The sequence below is a fragment of the Crocuta crocuta genome, unplaced genomic scaffold (genome assembly GCF_008692635.1).
Source record: "Crocuta crocuta isolate KB4526 unplaced genomic scaffold, BGI_CrCroc_1.0 scaffold123, whole genome shotgun sequence".
Lineage (NCBI taxonomy): Eukaryota > Metazoa > Chordata > Mammalia > Carnivora > Hyaenidae > Crocuta > Crocuta crocuta.
Genome location: NW_027528865.1, coordinates 2,339,006 through 2,359,424, shown reverse-complemented (window position 1 = coordinate 2,359,424; position 20,419 = coordinate 2,339,006). Strand labels below are relative to the sequence as shown.

Here is a 20,419-nt window from a genome sequence, read left to right as displayed (position 1 = left end):
GACGTGGAGGAGGGGTGCCGACGCCTGCAGCTGTGTGTTGGGGGGAGGGCTCCCAGCCCTCTGCCGGACCCCGTGTCTCTGAGACTCCGGGAGAAGACGTGTGGTGGCCACGGTGGTCGCCTGCTCTGGCGAGTCTGCCGCGTGGCCCGGGGGCGCTTTGTAACTTGATGGAAATGTTTCAGGTCTCGATTGCAGGAGTGACTGTAGCCATGTGTGTTCCTCCAGCTCCCAGGTTCTGCGCTTAAAACGGGGGGACTTTATTCTTTATAAACCAGCTCTCAGTAGAGCTGCACGTGCACGGTCCTGGTGTCTCTCCCTGCCTGCCTCGGTCCTGCATGACGCCCCAGGAGGAGGGAGGGTGGTTGTTCGTATGAGGTGCCAGCGCCTGCCGTCTCCCCAGACCGAGAAGCTGGCGCTGGCATTCAGGGGCTCGTTTGAAACGGCTTCATTAATGGCCGATTGGGTCTGATAGGGAGACTCCGCTTTCTTACGTCTAAAATAGAGCACCTGGAAGGCCTGCGTGCGGTGAGGAGGGGGCTGCTGGCTGTGCCTGGAGAAGGGCCGCTGCCCCCGGGCACCTGCGTGAGCAGTTATGTGCTGGGGCCGTGGGCACCGCCCGAGTCGGGTCCATCTTGGTTTTGCTCATATGGAAGCGTCGTGTGGTCTTCGTTAGAGAAGGTTGAGTATCCGTCAGGATACTTACGTGTGTGCGTAAGCCCACGGGTCATCTGGGGGTTCCCTCCAGGCCTGCCCGTTTCCGTGGTGGCCGCTAGAAGGTGCAGCTCCCCTGGTCTGTGGCTACAAACAACATCTGGTTTGTAAATAGTTGCTTTCTTTCCATGTAAATACAGCAGTCCCCCCCCTCCCCGCCCCATTTGCAGGGGGATCTGCTCCAAGACCCCCACGGAGGCCCGAAGGCGTGGGGGGCACCAAGTGTTTTCCTCGACACACACGCCCGTGGCCGAGGGTGGTTTATCAAGCGGGCGCGGCGGGAGAGGCACGCCAGCTAAGGCTGAAGCGGCACTCGGAGCCGTGTGCTGGGGTCCTCGGGTGGGACCGCGCTCTCGCCGGGAAGACCCCTCCCTGTCCTGTGCTCGGCCTCCTCGTGACCGGGTGACAGGGTGAGACGCCTGCACGATGGGACGGATGTCACGTGACGGACGCGACATGTGACGCGGCGCCAGGCTGCACCTGACCTGACTGCGCGTCACGGGGAGGGTCCTCTGCTTCCCAGGCCGAGGAGGCGGGAGCCCAGTGCGGATGAGGGGGCACTGCTGTGCTATATGCTCATCCGAGGAGACTTGATAAGGACAAGAAAATATGGGAAAGACATGAAGGGTGATCCATATTCTTGTCCCCAGGCGATCATGGTGGCAGTCCCTGACGCATCGTTTCCTTTCTAGAAGTTCCCCGGTTCTCTGGGGAAGAAGTTCATACTTCTGTGGGGAGTGACAGACTCCATGGTTTAATGGCTGTGTCCTTACCGGGCGCCACTCTGTGCAGGCGCGTTAATGTGGCGGGAGTCCTGCCAGAAGGGGTGACGGGCCACATGCGCTGCCCGGAGCTCCAGCACACACCCCAGGGTCCCCCGCACAAGTGAGGTGGGTAGGAGGCTGCTGCTCAGACGGGTGGTCAGGGAGGCCACCCCCAGGAGGGACAGGACAGGGCGCCCCTAGAGTGCCTGCAGAACTTTCCAGACAGCGGGCTGAGCCTGCATTCTAGGAGCAGCCAGTGGGGAGAGGAGTCCCAGGGGTGTGAGTGCGGCAGGTGGCGGGCATGAGCAAGCCGGGTCGCTTGCACAGCGGCTTACGCATTGTCCACGCGGCTCTGCCATCTCTGTGCCTGTGAGGCTGGGCTCGGTCCCCGCCTGCCTGTCCCCAGGTGCTCTCTTACGGCTTCTCCCGCGACCCCGTTCCTGCCAGTCTCTGCCGCGCCCGGGGTTAACTTCCGTTGCCGGCGTGGGTGGTCAGCGTGCTGGGGTTTGTGGACATGGGGACAGGTGTTGGGTGACGGCGAGCGCCCCCGTCCTTCAGCCTGAGAAGTGACAGCACGTGGCTGGGGCGGGGCCCCGCTTCTGGGGTCAGGGAGTGGACCGCAAGGTGTGTGGGGCTTCCGATTCAGGTGCTCACCCAGCAGGGTTCTCTGACTTCTTTGAAATTGTGTTTGTCTCTCTTCCCTTGCTCAGAAAATCTTGGGTGTGATAATGTAATCCTGTTTACTCACTTGGCTTGTCCTGCCGTATAGTTAGAGTTTCACAATCAAACAGAAGTGGAGTTTAAGGTTGCTTGCAGTTCTTTGTGTGTTCAAACTCCATTGAAATAATTCTTTCAGTGTGTTTTGTTAACGGTGTGATGCACGGTTTCGTTCTCTGCTCACCGCAGGAGACCCGGGTGTGCAGAAGCCTTTTCTATCCCCTCTATTGCTTGTCCCCAGAGATAGTTTAAGGTTTTTATTTTCATTGGTTTCTGGGCCATTCATTCAGTATTTCTTTCTTTCTCTCTTCCTTTCTTCCTAATAGGCTTTTTTTTTTTTATGCAGAAGAGATTGAAGAAAAGGAATTGGATGAACTGTTTTATTTTTATTTATTTTATAACTTTTAATTTTTGTTTAATTTTAGTTTTTAACGCTTACTTATTTTTTGAGAGACAGAGAGAGACCGAGCACAAGCAGGGGAGGGGCAGAGAGAGGGGGAGACACAGAATCCGAAGGAGCTCCAGGCTCTGAGCTGTCATCACAGAGCCCGACAAGGGGCTTGAACTCAGGAACTGTGAGATCATGACCTGAGGTGAAGTCGGACGCCCAACTGATTGGGCCACCCAGGTGCCCCCAGTATTTCTTTTTGTAAGAATAAGCATGTTCATGTTCACACCTGTGTGCGGACTCTTCTTCCTCACACCTGAAGTGCGCGTGTGCAGATTTGCACCTTGACTATTTTCCTTGATGACGTAGGTACCCTGTGGGTCATCTTGGGCTGGCATTTTGTGTTAACAGAAACTGAATTTTGTATCTGGTGCACTCTGAGAAAAATTACTTTCCCTAGTGACACTTTCCTGCACGGTGCAGGCACTAAAGCCTTCAGGATACTTCTGGAAGGAATGGTCCAGAAGGACGTTTGAGCTCCCTCTGCCATAGCGAGAAGGCACATCCTCAGCCCACGCCAGCCGAGCCGGGGAGCTCCCGGCCGCAGGTGGGGGCCAGCCAGGCGGTCCTGCCCGTGGAGGTGAGAGGCAGCCCCCCTCCGGCTGCTGTGCTGTCGCCAGCGGGTGACTCAGCCTCCTGGCCATGTGCCAGCTGGGTGTGAGGCCTTTAAATAGAGCTCAGCACGCGTAAGACTTTTCTTGGGGGTTGGAGGCACATAAATAACACATGCAGCACAAAGTACCCGCTTTGAGAGGTGCATGAATCTGTCCGTCCACGTCGCACTCCCAATGCACATGCTCCATTCACCTCCCAGGGCCTCTCCTGGCCTCGCGTCCGCGGAACCCCCGGGCCAGGCACGTGCTCCGCTTTGCGTCTCTGTAGTTCTGTTGCCGACAGTTCGCAGAAATGTACTTGCACGTTGTGACCGCGTCTGGCGGCTTCACGCAGTGTGTGCTGAGCTCGCCCCTGCCGCGCGCACACTGTATCCCAGTTCGCCGGGCGCCGGCGGCTGGGGCTCCTGGTTTTGGCAGTAATGAGTGAAGTGTCTGTGAGCGTTAGCGGACAGGGCTCCGTGTGGACGTACGTGTGCGTGCTCTTTTCTCCTGGGTAAATATTAGGAGCGGAACTGCTGAGTCACTGGGGAAGCCTGTGTTCAGGCTCCTCAGAAACCGCCAGACTTTTCCTAAGTGGTTGTGGGAATGGGCTGTTGGTCCCTGGGCGGGAGAGTTCCTGGCCCCCCGCGCCTGTGCCAGCATGTGGCAGGGTCTGCCCCTTGCGGTCTCACTGCTAGTGAGTGTGTGGTGGCGCCCCGCCGATCTGTCTTGACAGTCCTTTCTTGAGACTGAGTCTGTGTGTTATGACATTGACCCTGTCGAGTGTCTGGTTTTGTGAGTTTTAACAAATACATTGGTTGCGTGTGAACGCCACCGCAGTCAAGGTCTGGACTCCTACCCAGGCCCGTTGGTGGCTACCCCCGGCGGCCCCTCACTGGCCCGGGCGCCCTCGTCTGGAGTTCTGTGCACATGAACTTGCATAGTGGTGGTCTGTGTGTCTGGCCTCCTGCACTTAGCAGGACGCCCCTGAGGCTCAAGTGGGGTGGTGCACGCACCCCTCATGGCAGAGCGCTGTCCCGTGCCGCGGACTCACTGCATTCTAGCCGTGCTCTGAATCATCTCTCGCTGATTTGTGAGACTTAATCTGTATTCAGGTTACGACTCCTTGGAGGTCACATATGCGGCCAGCCTGCTTCTCGGCCAACGGCCAGTCTTTGCACTTTTCTTCATGGTGACGAGTGGTGTTCTCAGTCTTCCCGTAGCTGCATTTGTCTGTCTTGTCTTCGTGGTAGACACCTTTCGAGTCATGTTTAATACGTTCTCCTAACCCAAGGTCCTCTGGATATTCTGCTGTATTTTCTTTGACCTCTTGACGCTGGCTTCCGTCCTGCGGGATCGGCCGCGTGTGCAGTAGTGCTTGGGGTCACTCTCTCCTCTTTCCATAGCACTCAGTCTCCCCGGCACTGTTACTTTGAATGGGCCTTCCTTACCTCGCTGGTCTGCGCGTCCCTTTGCAGTATTTCAGGTTTGTGTTACGTAGGGGTCAGTTTCTGGGCTCTCGGTGGCTCTCACTTGGCTTGCCTGCCTTTTCCTTGGTACCATCGTGTCCTTAAAAGTGTAGCTTTGCTGACGCTGGGGCAGTACCCCACTCACTTTTTCCAGGGTATTAATTGTCTGTTTTTTGGTATTTTGATCTTGCTTATACATTGTTCAGCCAATTCTTTGAAGCCTGTGAAGGTCCCTGTAGTTGCTTTGATCAGGAGTGTATTGGTCCGTGGGCCAGCTTGCGCTTGGGGAGTTGACACATATGGGACGGTGTCTGTGTTCATGGATGTGGTTTGTGAGTCTGTTCAGATCTTCTGTGAGATCTTTCATTCAAGTGTGTGTATTTTTTTCCATCTAAGTCTTGTTAGATTCATTCCAGGATTCTCTACATAGTGGTTTTTAAGAATTGCATCTTCTAATTTTTGTTGATGGTATGTTGAATTGAAGTTGAATTTTGGATACTGACCTTATGTCTACCAATCTTATCAAATGCTTCCATTAAAAAATGTGTGTGCCGGTTTTTAAAAAAAATTTATTTATTTTGAGAGAAAGAGAGAAGGGATGGGGGATGGAGAGAGAATCTCAAGCAGGCTCTGTTCTATCAGTATGGGGCCCGATGCAGGGCTCGAACCCATGAGAACCGTGAGATGATGACCTGAGCTGAAGTCAGATGCTCAACTGACTGAGCCCCCCGGGTACCCCCGTGGGTGCTGGTTTTTGGTGTTATATGTGGAGAATCCTGTTCTGTACAATTAATGGCAATTTGATTTCATTCAGAGTCTTGTGCTCCCGCTTCCGGACCTGTCCTCTGGGCTGGCAGCCTGCTGGGGCCTTGGGTACAGTATTTGGTAAAAGGGGTGATGACCGGCACCTTTGAATTACTCCTGATTCCAGAGGAAATGCTTCTAAAGATTTGCCGTTGGAGACGATCGTCTGTAGATTCCCTTCATCAAGTTAAGGAAGCTCCTTCCCGACGCTAATTCTCCCAAGTTGTTTGCTTTTTTTGGCGGGGATATTTATTCTGTAGTCATGAGTGGATGTCGAGTTTATCAGACGCTTTTTCTGCCAACTGTGGGAATTGCCTTCGTGTTGCTGAACACTGAACAGTGTCTCCTGTCAGCACCTTCTTCCTCCCACCTGCGCGCTCCTTCCTTGTTCTCCGGCTTTTCCAGCCGCACCCTCCCGCCCACACTTCCGGAGAGTTCTGAAGCCACCGGCGAGGAGCCCCCGGCTTCTTCCCAAGTGCTCCGGCAGCCGGGCCCTCCTGCCTGGGCCCTCGGGGCCTCACTCTCCTGCGCTTGGACCTCCGTCCCCCGGGCCCCCTGTCTGCGCTCTTCCCAGCTCCCCCTGCTGGTGTCCTTGCCTGCGTCGCCGGGACCAGGTGTGTTCTCCTCTCCCTCCCGGCAGCGAGGCCCCACTCCTTCCCGCGTCGGTACCGTGTTGCTTCCTCCGTGAAACCCGTTCGGCCCCGCAGACGAGGTCTGGGGGCTCTGGCGCGCTGAGCGGCCCCCTCCGTGGCGTTGCTGGACGCGGCGCTGGTCCGCTGACCGGCTAGGGCCCGCCGTCCCCACCACGCGGGCGGCATGGGAGCGGGTGCCGCGGTGTGCTTCTGCTTTTTGTTGGTGCGTGCTGCATGCTGGCGCGTAGTAGGTCCTCAGCGGGTGTTTGCTGGCCGACTGAGGGAAGGGATGGAGTCAGGCTGCTCGGGGCCCTCTGCTTTGCTTCCTTACTCCTCTTCAGTCTTCTGAGAATGGAGGTGGCCCGGGACTGACGTTTTGCTGTAAATCACATAAAGTGCACGGCATCTGCCACCTGACCTCAGTTTCCTTGAACTTGTGCAGTGTCTGCACAAAAACTTCTTGACGGCAAGTAGGGCGCTCTGTGTTCAGTGTAGCTGCTACGGACCCGGGAGCTGGGACGGGCCTCCAGCCTGGCTCCCCAGCCTGGCTTCCTGAGTCCGGTGCTGCGGCCTGGACGGCTCTGACTGGCACAGTGCCTTCGATGCTTCGAGGTCCTTCCCTCTTCTGTGGCCTCTGGGGCTCGGCAGCCAGCCGGACACGTGGGAGGGCGCAGATGCTCGCCTCTGTGGACTTGAGGTTGCGGTAGATGATGCTGAGTGTCTAGGGACGCGGGTGTTGCTGAGTAGAAGGTCATGGGGATAACCCTGCCAGGGAGGGTCCTTTTCTGTGTGCTTCGTGATCCTGACAAAGATCCAGAATGGTCTTCCAGAGCATCCCGTGCGTTCTCCACCTTGGTGTTCGTGCAGAGCCACCTGTCCTATTCCCAGACGTGCTCTTGGGACCCTGGACATCAGCACAGCTTTGCGGAGAGAGGCAGGTTCAGCGGCGGCTCCCTCGGGCGGGATCTGCAGCACCTGTCTGGGGCCCCTCGGCAGTTCTGCTTTGGGGCCGCATTCCTGAGGTCTTGCCGGGAGCATTTGCTGGTTTCTTCTCGTTTATCCACACGCGTTTTCCACCAGGAAGAACTTAGGNGGGGGGGGGCGGGGGGGGTGAGGGCACAGGGGCCCCGGGCTGCTCGCCGGCTGTGGGTGGGCTGGGGGCACAGATGGGGAGCAGGTCCAGGCTGAGGGAGCTCCGGAGGAGTGCATGAGCCCGCACCGGGAGGAGCGTGCTGAGCGCGGTAACGTGTGTGGGGCGAGGCTCTCAGGTAATGCAGGGTGTTTAGGATTTCACGCTTCAAGAATGAGCGTTAACCGCGCTCCGTCTCCATCCTGAGTTCAGGAGGGTGAGGGCTTTGCCTGGGCCAGGGGATGCTCACTGTCCACACGGGGAGGCCACGCGGGGCAGGAGAGCAGGGAAGCCGCTGAGGCCCCTGGATTTCAGGGATTTGGAGAAGTGAGAGCATGAGAAGGCACCACTGGCTGAGCAGAGGAAGGGCCGGGGCGCCGAGCCCACGACTCCTCTCCTGCGCGCTAAGCCCTCCGGGCAGGGGCAGGGGTGTTGGGCGAAGCGAGCTGGGCAGGTGCTTGTGCGCCAGGCAGGGCGGGCCGGTGGCCCCTCAAGAATGGGGAGTCCTGGGGCCGTGACGCGGGAGCGCAGCCTGGCCCTTGGTTAGGGAGGCCGTGCCTGCTGCCCTGCCCTGCTGTCGGGAGCCAGCCGTGTCTTTTCTGGGGACGGTGTTTTCCCTACACCTTCCAGAAGAGCAGCGAGTGTACGACGCTGCTAGAGCCTTAGGGCGGGCTGGTCAGACCCTGGGGCACTCTGGTGTTCAGTAAGTGTCTGACGAGGCCACCCCAGGACACGTGAGGCAGCACGGAGCATCCAGGCCATGGGCGAGAACGCCTTGCCTCCCAGGGTCTGCGATGGGGCCACAGGGGCGGGGTGGTGGACCTTGAGGAGGAGGGAGGCAGAGGTGGCGGCAGACAGCTCTCCTGACAGCCCATCACCCAGCACTTGCTGGCACTGTTTTTCTTTCTGTGGATTTAAGTGACGCGGTGATTGTAATGCGGGTATAAAAAACTGTAGACGGAGCTCCGTGCACACCCCCGAGCCGTGTGTGGGCTGTGGTTTTCGGCTCTCAGCACACAGCGAGCATGCCCGCGGCACTGTCACCGAGGTCGGTCCCCTGTGCTGCTCTGCAGGTGTGTTTTTACGTCGGGCGTCAAGGACACGCATCCCCCCTGTGCACAGTCGGAGCGCATTACTCTAGATGACGCGTGGTTCTTGGTGCGGACGCGGCCCGCTGGCTGGACTGGTACCCGCGGGGTGCGTGCCTCACTGGGCCAGGGGCGTGCCTTCCGGCACTAGTGCTGTGAGGAGAGAGCCGGGCCCAGAATTTAAGCCCTGTGTCCACCCCCGGGCACGATAGACGTGGGTGAAGAGAGTCATCATGTAACTTGCCCACCTTTGATTGTTCACGAGGTTGAGCTCTTTGCTGTTGGCCTTTTTTGTTGCTTTTGGGAGTCACTTGATACATTTTTTGGCCACTAATATTTACTTTAAAAAATGTTTTTAGGTTTTTGTTTTTAAGTAATTTCTATACCTGGCATGGGGCTTGAACTCACAACCCGGAGATCAAGAGTCACATGCTGCACAGAATAAGCCAGCCAGGTGCCCCTTGGGCACTTTTTTAAATAGGTAAGATGGCTGTAATTATGACAAGTTAGTGAGGATTTGGACAGAGGTTTGGTTTCAGAAATTGTGCTCTAAATACATTCATTACAAAATTTCAACCTGTATGGAAATGTTTGCTGGACCCCACCCCCACCCCAGTCTCCTGCACCGGCCCGGCCTGTGGCAGATGGTCTGTGCGTGTGTGTGCGCGCGCGCATGTGCGTAAAGTCCCTAAACACAGTGTCTCAAGAGTTCTAGCGGACAACACAACTTCAAAACGTTACGTCTTAAGTTTCATCGGGACTTTGAAAGTCCCAGGAAGGACGCCGCGAGGAGAGGGAGACGAGATGGGTTGCGGAGTCCTGACTCCGTCTCAGGCCGGCGTCGGCTCCGAACCCTGAAGTGGCCGGGACCTGCCTGCCCTGAGGCTTGCTTGTTTTTCCTCTTTTATTGAAGTGCTGGTGACCCGCGGTGTTATGTTGGTTTCAGCGTGTGACGTGGTGATTGGCAGCTCTGTCATGTGTGCTCACCCCAGGTCTGGCTTTTTTCATTTCAAATATTTTTTTCTAATCTTTCCCATTTGAAAGCATCAACAGCACAGGAAAACAGTTCTTTTTTTTCTTTTTAATGTGTTTATTTTTGAGAGAGACAGAGACAGAGAGAGAGGGAGACACAGAATCTGAAGCAGGCTTCAGGCTCTGAGGTGTCAGCATAGAGCCTGATGAGGGGCTTGAACCCACAGACTGAGAGATCATGACCTGAGCCGAAGTCGTACGCTTAACTGAGTCCCCCAGGCGCCCCAGGAAAACAGTTCTTTATGAGCGTGTCCACCAGATAGCACACTAGCCCGTGGGTGTGTTTTTCTTGGCTCGTTGCCCTTTCCTGGTTGTTTGCAGCTGACCCCGTGGAGCGTTTTCTTCTCTACGTCTCCACGTGGACATTTGAGGGTGTCAGTCCTGCCCCCCGGGAGCTTGCCCTGAGGGAGGCGGCGTCCCCGAGCCACAGACACTGGGCCAGAGGCCGGCTCGCCCGAGGATGCGGGCCACAAGCTGGCCCCAGAGGAAGCAGAGCAGAAGGAATATTCTAGAACAAGGCCCCATGGCAGGTGGGGGCTCTGTGTCTGGCGTCTTTGAGGTGAGGCTGCAGAGGGAGGGCCACCTTGTGCCAGGAGCTGTGGGAAGCCTGGCGAGCTATCTGGCAGGTTTTGGAAGCATCGCTCCGTGGTGCAGGGAGGTGACTGTGCTGCGGGGCGTCCCCCCCAGTCGTCTGTACTTTTCCATTCTGTGGATGTTCCAGAGCCACGTGTCCTTTTATCTGCTGGTGCACTTTTGGCTTGTCCCCAGTTTGTTACACGCGAGGCTGCTGTGGATGACGTGTGCGGGTCAGTGTGTCAAGGCGCCGCTGGGGGGACCTGCTGTGTGCTCCCTGATGACTGGTGTGGCACACCCGCACGTGTGCTCACTTGCCGTCCGGTTATCTTTTTTGGGCGGTCCCTTCAAATCTGTGGTTCCTTATGTGTGTTTCGAGAATTCTTGGTGGGGGGGGTGTGTGTGCAGGCCTGTGCCTGGGCGTGGGCCCCGCGAGGACTCCATCTCTGCGCCTGCATGTTCATTCTGAGCGTGGTTTTCACAGAGCAGACGTGTTTAATTTTGATAGATTCCAGTTTACCAGTTCGTTCTTTTGTGGCTTGCGTTTCTGTTGTTGAATCTAGACCATCTCTGCCTAACTCAAGGCCACAAAGATATCCCCCCCATGTTTTCTTCCAGAAATTTAGAGTTTCAGGGCTTGCCTTTAGGTGTGGGACCCACTTGCTATGTGGTGGGGCCGTGGGTGCATCTGAGTGCGTGTGTTTTGCATGTGGATGTCCACTTGCCGCCACGCGTGGAGAGACTGTCTTCCCCACCGAGTCGCCTGGTGGCTTTGCCCCGAACCGTCGCCTGTCCGTGTCCGAGCAGGCTTACTTCTGGACTCTGTCCTCTTCCTTGATCTGTGTGACTTCGCACCAGTGCTGAACCGCCCCCGTTACCACCACTTTCTGATGCCCTTGGAAGTGGTCGGTGTCAGCCTCGACTTGGTTCTTTCTCCTGCTTGCTTGGGTTCATTCTGGGATCTTGTGTTTGTCTGTGGATTTCAGAATCAGCGTGTCCGTTTCCACGCCGACGCCTGCGGGGGTTTTGGTGGGTTTTGTGTTACATCTGCAGATGCATTTGGGGGTAGCTGACGTCCTAGCCACGCTGGCTTCCCCGACCCACGAACAAGGCCTGGTGGAGCCCCTCATGTCACGTGCTCCTTGACGTTTCTCGTCGGTGTTGGTAGTCTTCGGTGTGCGCCGATGAATGGCAGTGCACGGCGATGACGCGTCGTGCAGGGAGCTGCACAGGCTGGAACATGAATTGGGTCAGAAGCTCCATGTTCGGCTGAATGTTCAGAAACGCGGTAACGCCGCTGCTCCCCGCCCGAGAGCCACAGCGTCTCCTCTAGCGCCCGTCCTGCTTCGAGCCGAGAACTGCCCCTGGGCACGTGAGAAAGAGAAGGCTGAGCTTTGCAACAGTAAACAGGTTTCAGAAGAAAGGTGCCCTCGGTGCACACTGCTAAACACAGGTGTCCCCTGGAAGCCAGGATGAGGCTTGAGGACCAGGGCCCTGGATCCCGGTGGGGACTTGTTCACCCTCGGGCTTGTGCCCCAGCCCAGCTGGCCGGTGGGTCCTGCACCAATGTCTGCTGGCACTGGTGGAGCCCAGGGAGAGTTTTCCAGAAATGATTGTGCAGTTTGTGGACAGGCATGGGGAGGTGTGACATTGACCGTGAAGGAGTGAAACCCTGGGACCAGGGCCCTGTGTCTGGTCTCATGTGCAAGTTGGGTGTGGATTGGGCTCCTGTGGAGCCGTGGCCTCAGCAGCACCGTTGGGTGTGGTCAGTGCGCTGCCCCCTCCCTGCTTTGGCCTGTGTGGCGGGTGTGGTGCCAGGACGCAGGGGCGCTGCCCGTGTGCCTGTCAGACCCTGTCTTCCGAATCCTGGTCCCTGTGGGTTTAAAAGGCACAGAGAGCCACCAGAGTAAAATGAACACTTGGGCCTTAATTTCCATCAGCTCTACCGGTGTCCCTGTTAGCACCTTGCCACGTGTGCTGCTTCTCCGGGCGGGGACGGGGGCGGCAGTGTGGCCCCGGGGGCCGGCTCCCTCCTTCCCCCGCCCTCCTCACCCTCCCGGCTCCTCCTCGCAGAGCCGGAGCTTAGGGCGCACGGCACTCAGACTGAAGCGTCCAGTGAGGTGCCGACTGCGCCCCTTTTCTTGGGCACGTCGTGACTCTGGCTTCTTGAGCATCAGCGCTGGGGCTCCGGGCACATTCTCATTCTGCACATGTGCGTCGCGGACGGCTTTGCCTCTCCTGCACTGTGTGTGTTGACTCTCGGCACGGCCCGGCGGGTGACTGCCCTGGAGACCTTGTGGCTGGAGTCTGGTCCCCCTGACCTAGGCTGCTGCTCCCTGCTCCTGTCATTCCAGCCCCAGCCGTTCCCTCGGGGAGGCGCCCCCCACCCTAGGCCCGCGCGTGAAGGGCCGTGGCCCGAGCCCCCTCACTTCCCCGGAAGTGATGTCTTGGAGGTGAGGCTTCCTGGCGGAATCCAAAAGTGCCCGTGTGATTCGTAGTGTAGCTTTGACCTACATCTTGGTTAAAAGTACAGTAAAGAATGTCGTAGGGGGGGGATCATGACAGCTAACATTGGGTGAAAACCTTGAGTTTATCTTCAACTCTGGTGCTTGAGGAGGGGTCGGATCTATTCTTAGGAACGGCGGTCCACGCGATGCTGGGATACTGTGCGCTCTCCGCTCCACCGTATGGGGCGCCCGGCCTCCCAGGGGGGAGGGGGTCAGGGACTCGTGCGGCGAGCACAGGGAGGCCGGTCACTGCCACCCAGTGCAGACCTTGGAACTGCCAGCAGGATGTTCATGTTACACATGGTCGTTTTATTTATTTTTTTAAATATTTTTATTTATTTCTAGGAGAGAGAGAGGGAGAGGGAGAGAGACAGCGGAGCAGGGGAGAGTCAGAGAGAGAGGGAGTCACAGACTGAAACAGGCTCCAGGCTCCGAGCTGGCAGTCAGCACAGAGCCCGACGCGGGGCCCGAACCCATGAACCGCGAGATCATGACCTAAGCGAAAGTCGGACGCTTAACTGACTAAGCCACCCAGGCGCCCCACACATGGTCATTTTAAAATCTGAGCTTTCACGGCAGCGAAACATAGAAAATAGCCCAATATCCTAACCAATAAAGAAATCATAAATACATTTTGGATGAAATATTACGTAGCTACAGAAAATTGTGTTTTTGAGGAATGTTGAATGACACGGAAATGACTTCTACTACAAGCAGTGAGAGAACAGTGCAGGCTGAGCAGTGACCCCACGGCCTCAGTTGTCTTCATGGGGGCCTTGGCGCGTTTTCCACGTGCACGGTCACCAGAGGACGTGGGATTTCAGGAGATGTTTTCTGTGTACGCATCTGAGTTCCTCAAGTTTCTCTATTCTGGAAAAGATATTAAAATTGTTAAAAAAGAAAACCTAAGGTCTTTTCTGTCTGTCTAGCAAGGGTTGTGGCTTCTGCGGACTGGCTGGTTTTGGCTTTAATGTGTCCGGGGCGGAGGGGAGGCGGCGGCTCCCAGGTGAGGGAAGGGCTGGGGAAGGCTGCTCCGGGCTCCTGGCCTTGCCTGGTGACTCCCTGCCTGTGGGGCTTGGCCACATGGGCCGGGCAGGCTCTGAAGGGTCTTCTGAAGTGGACATTGTATTTTATTTAAAAAAAAATTTTTTTTAATGTTTATTTTTGAGAGAGAGGCAGACAGAATGTGAGTGGGGGAGGGGCAGAGAAGAAGACACAGATTCTGAAGCAACTCCAGGCTCTGAGCTGTCAGTACAGAGCCTGACATGGGGCTCGAACCCACGAGGTGCGAGATCATGACCTGAGCCGAAGTCGGATGCTTAACTGACTGAGCCCCCCAGGCGCCCCAGATGTCGTGTTTTCTGTGTCAGGGCTTGGCTCTGTAGGCACCGTGTACAGTCCTCCTCCGGGTGGCCTGGGTGTGCAGGTGGCCTTAGGTGGTGTCTGTGAGGGGAGGGACCCGCCTTGCACCTGCAGAGGGTGGCGAGGGGTGGCCTCCTGGTGTGACTGTGGGCAGGCCTGTGTGTCTTGGCCTTTGCAGTAGACGCTGTACAGCTGCTTATCTGCTTGAAATGAGTGGTCACAGCCCGATTGACAAGATCCAGGACTGCGATAATGTCCTTAAAACGGGGCGTTTGACACAGCTGTCAGCATGGTGATCGTCCTCGGGCTGTCCTGCTCTTTGCCTAACCTGTGACTGTAACTCTGTAGCCAGGGAGACTGGGCGCGAAGTGTGGCCCCCAGGACCGTGCCCACCCCCTCTGCCTGAGGAGTGCGGGGCTGTTCTCGGGTTTGTGGTCCGTGGGGGCCCGGGTCTGAGAGCAGCCTGCCTCCCTCGTGTCCAGCTGCGTCCTCACTCTCAATCCTTACGTACCCACTTGCACGTATTTGTAACGCCTGAGTCTGGTTACGTTACCTGCTTACGTGGTCACTTCTTGGCAACATTCACTCTCCCTTCTCCACATTTGTTCTAACCGTGGGTATGCTGTGCGGTGCACGGTGCCTTTTCTCACGGGTCCATGGGCCAGCGCACCACTGTTGCTTCGTTAGCATCTTAACTACGTCGCCGGTTCGTGGATGTTTATTGTATAAATATCCTTTAATTTTCTGCGGATGCAATTTCTTAGCAGAACAGTAGCTGATGGTTAAAGCATGTTCCTGCGCAGCCACACTAACAGGCTTGAAGCTGGGGCACCAAGTCCCACGTGCTGCCAGGCCCTTATGTGGCCAGGGGCCTGGCCATCCCTCCTTGCTCCTCTGCGGCATCAGCGAGTGGCTTCCCGGAACCCTAACGAGGAGGGAGCAGGGTCTCTGTGCCGAGGGGACGGTGGGCTTGAGAGATTGGCATCAGGAGGGGTGGGCCCGCTTTCCTCTTCTGGGGTCCCCCCCCCATGCTGCTCGGGGTCTGGGAGAGGTTAGCAGAGTGAGTTATTTTGGCAGCTGGTTTTTGTTTTGTTTTTAAAATTTCAGCCTGGTTTATCGTAGAAGGGGCGTTTTGGATGGGAGCTTACTTCATGGGCATAAACGTGGTTCTTTTAAATGAGGGGTTGTGGCTGTGAGCTCGGGAGAGGCCTGGCACTCCTCGATGTCATGCTGGGTGTTGCAGGAGCCGGGACCCAGGGGTTCAGGCGCTCCTCTGGGAGTTATTGGGGTTGCTCAAGTTCCTGTTTGGTTCAGGAGGGAAAGCCCTGACGCTGGCTTGTTGTGAGGCTGGCCGGCCGCTTCTTCCTGGTGGGGCCACCTTGCTTGCAGCCTGTAGGAGGCTGGGCAGTGCTGGAGAGGCCACCCGTCCTGGAGCGTCAGGCCCTGGGCTTCTGGGGCCTCGTGCCAGGCGGACCGTTTCTTACCCACCCCATCCCGGGAGCTGTGAGGTTAGACAGGGGGAGTAGACTGCTGTTTCTGGTGGAATCTACGCCATAAGTGCTTTCCGGTTCTTGAAGCTAAAATTACTGCCGAATTTGACTGATGGCCCTTGCTTCGCGGTGACTGAGCTCCGGCGCTGCCAAGCGCTGGTGGCCGTCTTCTGTGTACATGTTGTGGGTGTCCCAGGCCAGCCGCGGGCACGGCGCAGCCCCCACACCCGAGAGCGGTCAGAGGAGTCATGTTCCCAGGAGAAGCACTCGCTTCGGGCCCCTCAGGACCCCTGGGCGGCCCTCCTCCGAGACAGTGAGTGGGGCTGGGGGCCGAGTGACGCCTGCCGCCGGGAGCAGTGCTGTGAGCCGTCTGATGGGGCAGGTGCCGTGGCCGAGGGAGCTTCGCCGCCTGACTTCCTTCCGAAGACCCAGATGCTGCCTGAATCCCGTGAAGAAAACCTCGTATGTCTTTCTGTCCTGGACGCCGTCTGTACTGGCGAGCGTGCGACCCTGCACGTTTTCACAGCTTCTCCTTGTGTCTCCTTGTGCTCTCAGAGCCGACCGGCTCCCCCCCCGCCCCCAACAGGATCAGCGCCTTCCCCGGCGGGGGGTGGGGGACACGTCTCCTGACGCCAGGTCTCCTTTATCCCCAGGTATGGTCCTCGTGCGGAGCGAGAACGGGCAGTTGTTAATGATTCCTCAGCAGGCCTTGGCCCAGATGCAGGCCCAGGCCCACGTGCAGACCCAGCCTCAGACCACCATGGCGCCCCGCCCTGCAACCCCCACAAGTGCCCCTCCCGTCCAGATCTCCACCGTACAGGTGAGTGCACGCGCGCCAGGCGGCTGCAGCCAGGCCGGCCGGCGGGTGTCCCGCGAGGGCGGAGCAGGGCGGCCCCGCGCGACCACCATCGGAAGGCTCTGGGGAGCCGGCTCCGCGTCCACGCTCCGCGAAACTCTGCCCGGACTCCATCCTGTCTGTTCCCTCCTCTCCCGTGGCTCCACCTCCCGTGCCTCAGTCTCTGTTCTGCAGAACGAACCCTGCGTGCGTTAGTGTTGTTGTCAGGGAGGCACGTGAGAGCGTCAGGAGAGTGTGTTGAACGGCACCCCAGCCCCACGTGCTTAGGGGGTGAGCACCTGGGCCTGGAGCTGGGGCGGGGGGATAGGACCCCTGTGCTGGTGTGTCTTGTCCACACCCTGACTTCCGTTTGGTGCGTGCCAGCACGCCGCCCGCGTCTGTCTCCCGGTCCTTTCTGCCTGGTGCCGTACCTCTGCTGTCCTGACTGGTTGGCTGGTTAGTGGCTGAGGTGGAGGCTGGAGGGGCTTGAGGACTCTTCCTCCTATGATTTTGGCCGCGTTCCCTGTGGAGGTGAAGGTCTGCAGTGTAGATGGAGGGCTTGGCTGTGCTGGGAGACTCACACAGTACCCCTCAGTGAACGTCCAAGGCAGCTCAGGGCACTGTTCTCCGGGGCCGCGTTAAATGAGGTACAGGGGGAAGACACCTGTGGTGTCGCTGTCATTTGTGCGTGTTAGCATCTGAACGCCAGCGCGGCTGCTGTCAGCCCGCGCGTCTGCACCACGTGCTCAGGACGGCCCCGTCTTTCTATCGGGTTAAGTGTCAGCTGGCCACTTAGACCGCTGTCTCCTTTACTTCCCGTTCCGCAGCACCGGGACCCATCTTTAGACCCAGGGGATGCACGCCTCTTACGTTTTTAGTGCTTACGACCAAGATGACTAGAAATCCACACAAGGACTGATTTCCCAGATCGCGTTCTTTAAAGCCCACGTTTGGTAGCCGGGGGCGCAGAAGCCTGGTGGTAGTGTTGTCATAGTACATACAGATTTCGATCATACGCTCTCCCTTCGGTAAGAAAAGGTTGAGGTGGGGTGGCCTCGTTGATTGCAGCCTGCGGCCCGACGCGCCGAGCGGCCCTTCCGTAGCAGCGGGTCGGGTTGGCTGTGCTGGGGGCGCGGAGTCGCTGTCACCTGTTGCTCCTTTTAGATGATGCTTACTTATTTTTCAGGCCCCCGGGACCCCCATTATTGCACGGCAAGTGACCCCAACAACCATAATCAAGCAAGTGTCTCAGGCCCAGACGACGGTACAGCCCGCCACGGCGCTGCAGCGCTCGCCCGGAGTGCAGGTGAGGCGGCCGTCGGCGCAGCGCCCTCTGCGTGGAGGTCGGCCTCGCGGGGTGGAGGTCGGGTGAGAATCTGAGCTTCAGGATTCCTGAGGGCTGGCTTTTCTCTGGCGGCTGGCACGGGATGGGTCAGGCTTTCTTAAAACCATGTGGAATTTAACACCAGCAACATTTTTAAAAAGTCCCCTTGGGGCACCTGGGTGGCTCACTTGGTTTAAGCTTAGGTTATGATCTCCTGGTTTATGGGATAGAGCCCTGTGTCGGGCTCTGTGCTGACGGCGTGGAGCCTCCTTGGGATTCTCTCGCTCCCTCACTTTCTCTCTCAAAGATAAAGAAATAAACTTAAAAAAAAAAAAAAGCGCTTCTCCTTGTCANNNTAACCACCCTAATTTTTAAAAATTTTTTCTTTTAATTGAGAGAGAGTGTGCATGTGAGCACCTGTGAGCGGGGGAGGGCAGAGGGAGAGAGAGAGTCAGCCCCTGGGATCATGACCTGAGCCGAAATGGAGTCACGCTCAACTGACTGAACCGTCCAGGTGCCCCACCTTGTTTTTTAAAAAATGTTTATTTGGAGGGGAGGGAGGGGCAGAGAGAGGGGGAGGGAGGGGCAGAGAGAGGGGGAGAGAGAATCCCAAGGGGGCCCCACAGGATGAGCACAGAGCCAGACATGGGGCTCGAACTCACGAACTGTGAGATCGTGACTTGAGCTGAAATTACGACTCAGCCGCTTAATGGAGTGGGCCTTGCAGGCACCCCAGAAACAGTCACCTTATTACTATTTGACTGTGAAGTAGAGGAGCCTGCAGTATGGACGGTTTGGGTGTGGCGCCCACCGGTTTGTAGGTACAGGGGTGAGGATGCGGGTCTTGCTGAGAATGGGGCTCCTGCTGCAAGTGTGGTGATGGGTGTGAGTCTCACAGCAGCCCCTTCCTGTGGGGCGCTGCTGAGGGAGGGGTCGCGGGCTTCTGGAACTCGCCCCCAGGCCCGTGTGTGGCTGCTGGCTGCCCTGCCTCCCCGAGGCCTGTGCCCTTTGCTGGGGACGAAGCGGGCCCCAGAAACGCCCCGTCAGCCCGCTGGGGGCCCGGGGCTGTGGGAGGGAGAGGGGCCCNCTCCCCTGCCCCCTCCGCCCCCACCCCCCCGCCCCAGGCAGGGCCGGGGAGGAGAGCTGGAAGCAGAGCGGTTCCACGTGTTGGGCTCGTAGGCGTATTGCGTGTCCATCACGGTGCACGCTGCACAGCATTAGCCACTTGGAGTCTGCCCTTCCGTTGTCGCCAGCTGTCGTGTGATCCCCACTGCGCTGCTGTGGGCGCTGTTCCCGTTTCCCAGATGGGGAAACCGAGGCAAGAGTGCCGTGGACGGTTGGCTGGGGAAGGCCCGGGGCCCGCCTGGCATGAGACGCCCTTCCCTCTGGCTGCACCTTGTCTTCTGCATCTGCAGCAGAAGGAGCTGGACAGGTGGGAGCTGAGCGGAGGACTTGTGTCCTCAGGGTGCCCGTAGAGGGTGGCTGTCCGGGGCGCAGTCCGCCTGGGTTCCGTCCAGCGGGCGTGTCAGTTCCAGTCACAGCAAGGGGGCTGTTCTGAGAAGGCCCCGAAGCTGGCGGTTTAGGTGGAAGGCCGTGTCGGCACCACGGGTGACAATATGCCCGCATCAGGCCCGCAGGAGTGAACGCGGGGACTGTGGTTTGAAGGGAAGGATGAGAAGTACCCTGTCCATTTCCGGGCGTCCAGAAGCTGCTCCAGTGGCCCCCAGCTGCCCCGAGATGGCGGCTCCGTGTCCTTTCACGCGGCCTTCCTCCCAAGGGTGTATTTGATGTTCTCAGTAATCCCCGCCAACGTCAGGAGTGAGTGAGCACGCGGGTTGTCAGGAGAGGGCTCACCATCGCTGGCCCCCTCCCCTCGCAGGGCTGGGGGGGTGGGGGGCTGAGCAAGCCGCTGGCAGAGGCGTGGATGCCCCTGGGGAGAGGCTGTGCTCAGGGGAGGCCAAAGACTGAGCGTCTGGAAACCCCGGCCGGGGGAGTGTTGAAGGCTGGACGCATCAACTGGAAGAATGTCACACACACGGAGCAGTAACTGTCGTGACGGCTCCGTGGCCTGAGGCCTCAGGAGCCCCAGGGCTGTCGCGGGGGTGGCAGGAGCCGTTGCTGCGTGTCCGGCCGCCACCTGCTCTGTGAGCGGCCCCTCCCCCTCACACCCGCTCCCTACTGATTCCTCACATCTGCTCTAAGAGCCCCTGTGTGGTGATGTTTCTTGATGAGGCCTNGGCCGGGGGGGGGGGGGAGGCGCAGCCCGTCCAGCCAGAGGTGATGTGGGTGGAGACCCGTGGGAGGACGGCCCTTCCCGCTGGTTTCTGCACGAGCCAGGTGACACGTTTTCAATTGTAGTTTGTCCATTTTGCTTCTGATTTCTGGGAGGATGGATGTGTAAACGCTGGTGGCCGTGTGACTCCGGCTCCGGCCACCACGCTCTGCCATGCCCGGGCTCCCTGTCCCTGGTCTTTGGCCGGGGCACTGTCCGCGGGGCCCCGGTGTCCGTACGCTTTGTCCAGGTCTCCACCTGCTGGGGGTCTCGCTTTTTTGGGGGGACATGAGGGCCATCTCTGCGGGGCCTCTGCTTACCTTGCCTCTGGACTCTCGCAGCCTCAGCTGGTCCTGGGCGGCGCTGCCCAGACAACTTCCCTCGGGACGGCCACGACTGTTCAGACGGGGACACCTCAGCGAACGGTCCCAGGGGCCACCACCACGTCCACGGCTGCCACGGTGAGTGCCACCCGCAGGTGGGAGACGGGAGCCTCAGGGAGGCCTTTGCCCGCCCACAGGGTAGAGCCGCACAGGGCAAGCGCGGCCCGGAGACCTCGGCCTCTCCCAGGTGGGGTGTGAGGGCAGTGGGCTCTGCGGGAAGGCGGGAAGGCCCTGTCCCCCTGCCTGAGGCTTTCAGGCCTCACAGAAGTCCATGGGGACAGAAGCC

General features: G+C 58.4%; 1 protein-coding gene across 1 annotated transcript in view; it reads left to right on the top strand.

Annotated features, from left to right (window-relative positions):
* Positions 1-20,419, top strand: part of TAF4 (TATA-box binding protein associated factor 4) — a 61,393-nt gene that overhangs the window by 17,665 nt on the left and 23,309 nt on the right. The window contains exons 2-4 of the mRNA XM_077756302.1: positions 15,973-16,139; positions 17,341-17,460; positions 20,092-20,211. Of these exons, the coding sequence (XP_077612428.1) occupies positions 15,975-16,139; positions 17,341-17,460; positions 20,092-20,211 (405 nt within the window). The 5' untranslated portion in view covers positions 15,973-15,974. The remainder of the gene's footprint in view (positions 1-15,972; positions 16,140-17,340; positions 17,461-20,091; positions 20,212-20,419) is intronic.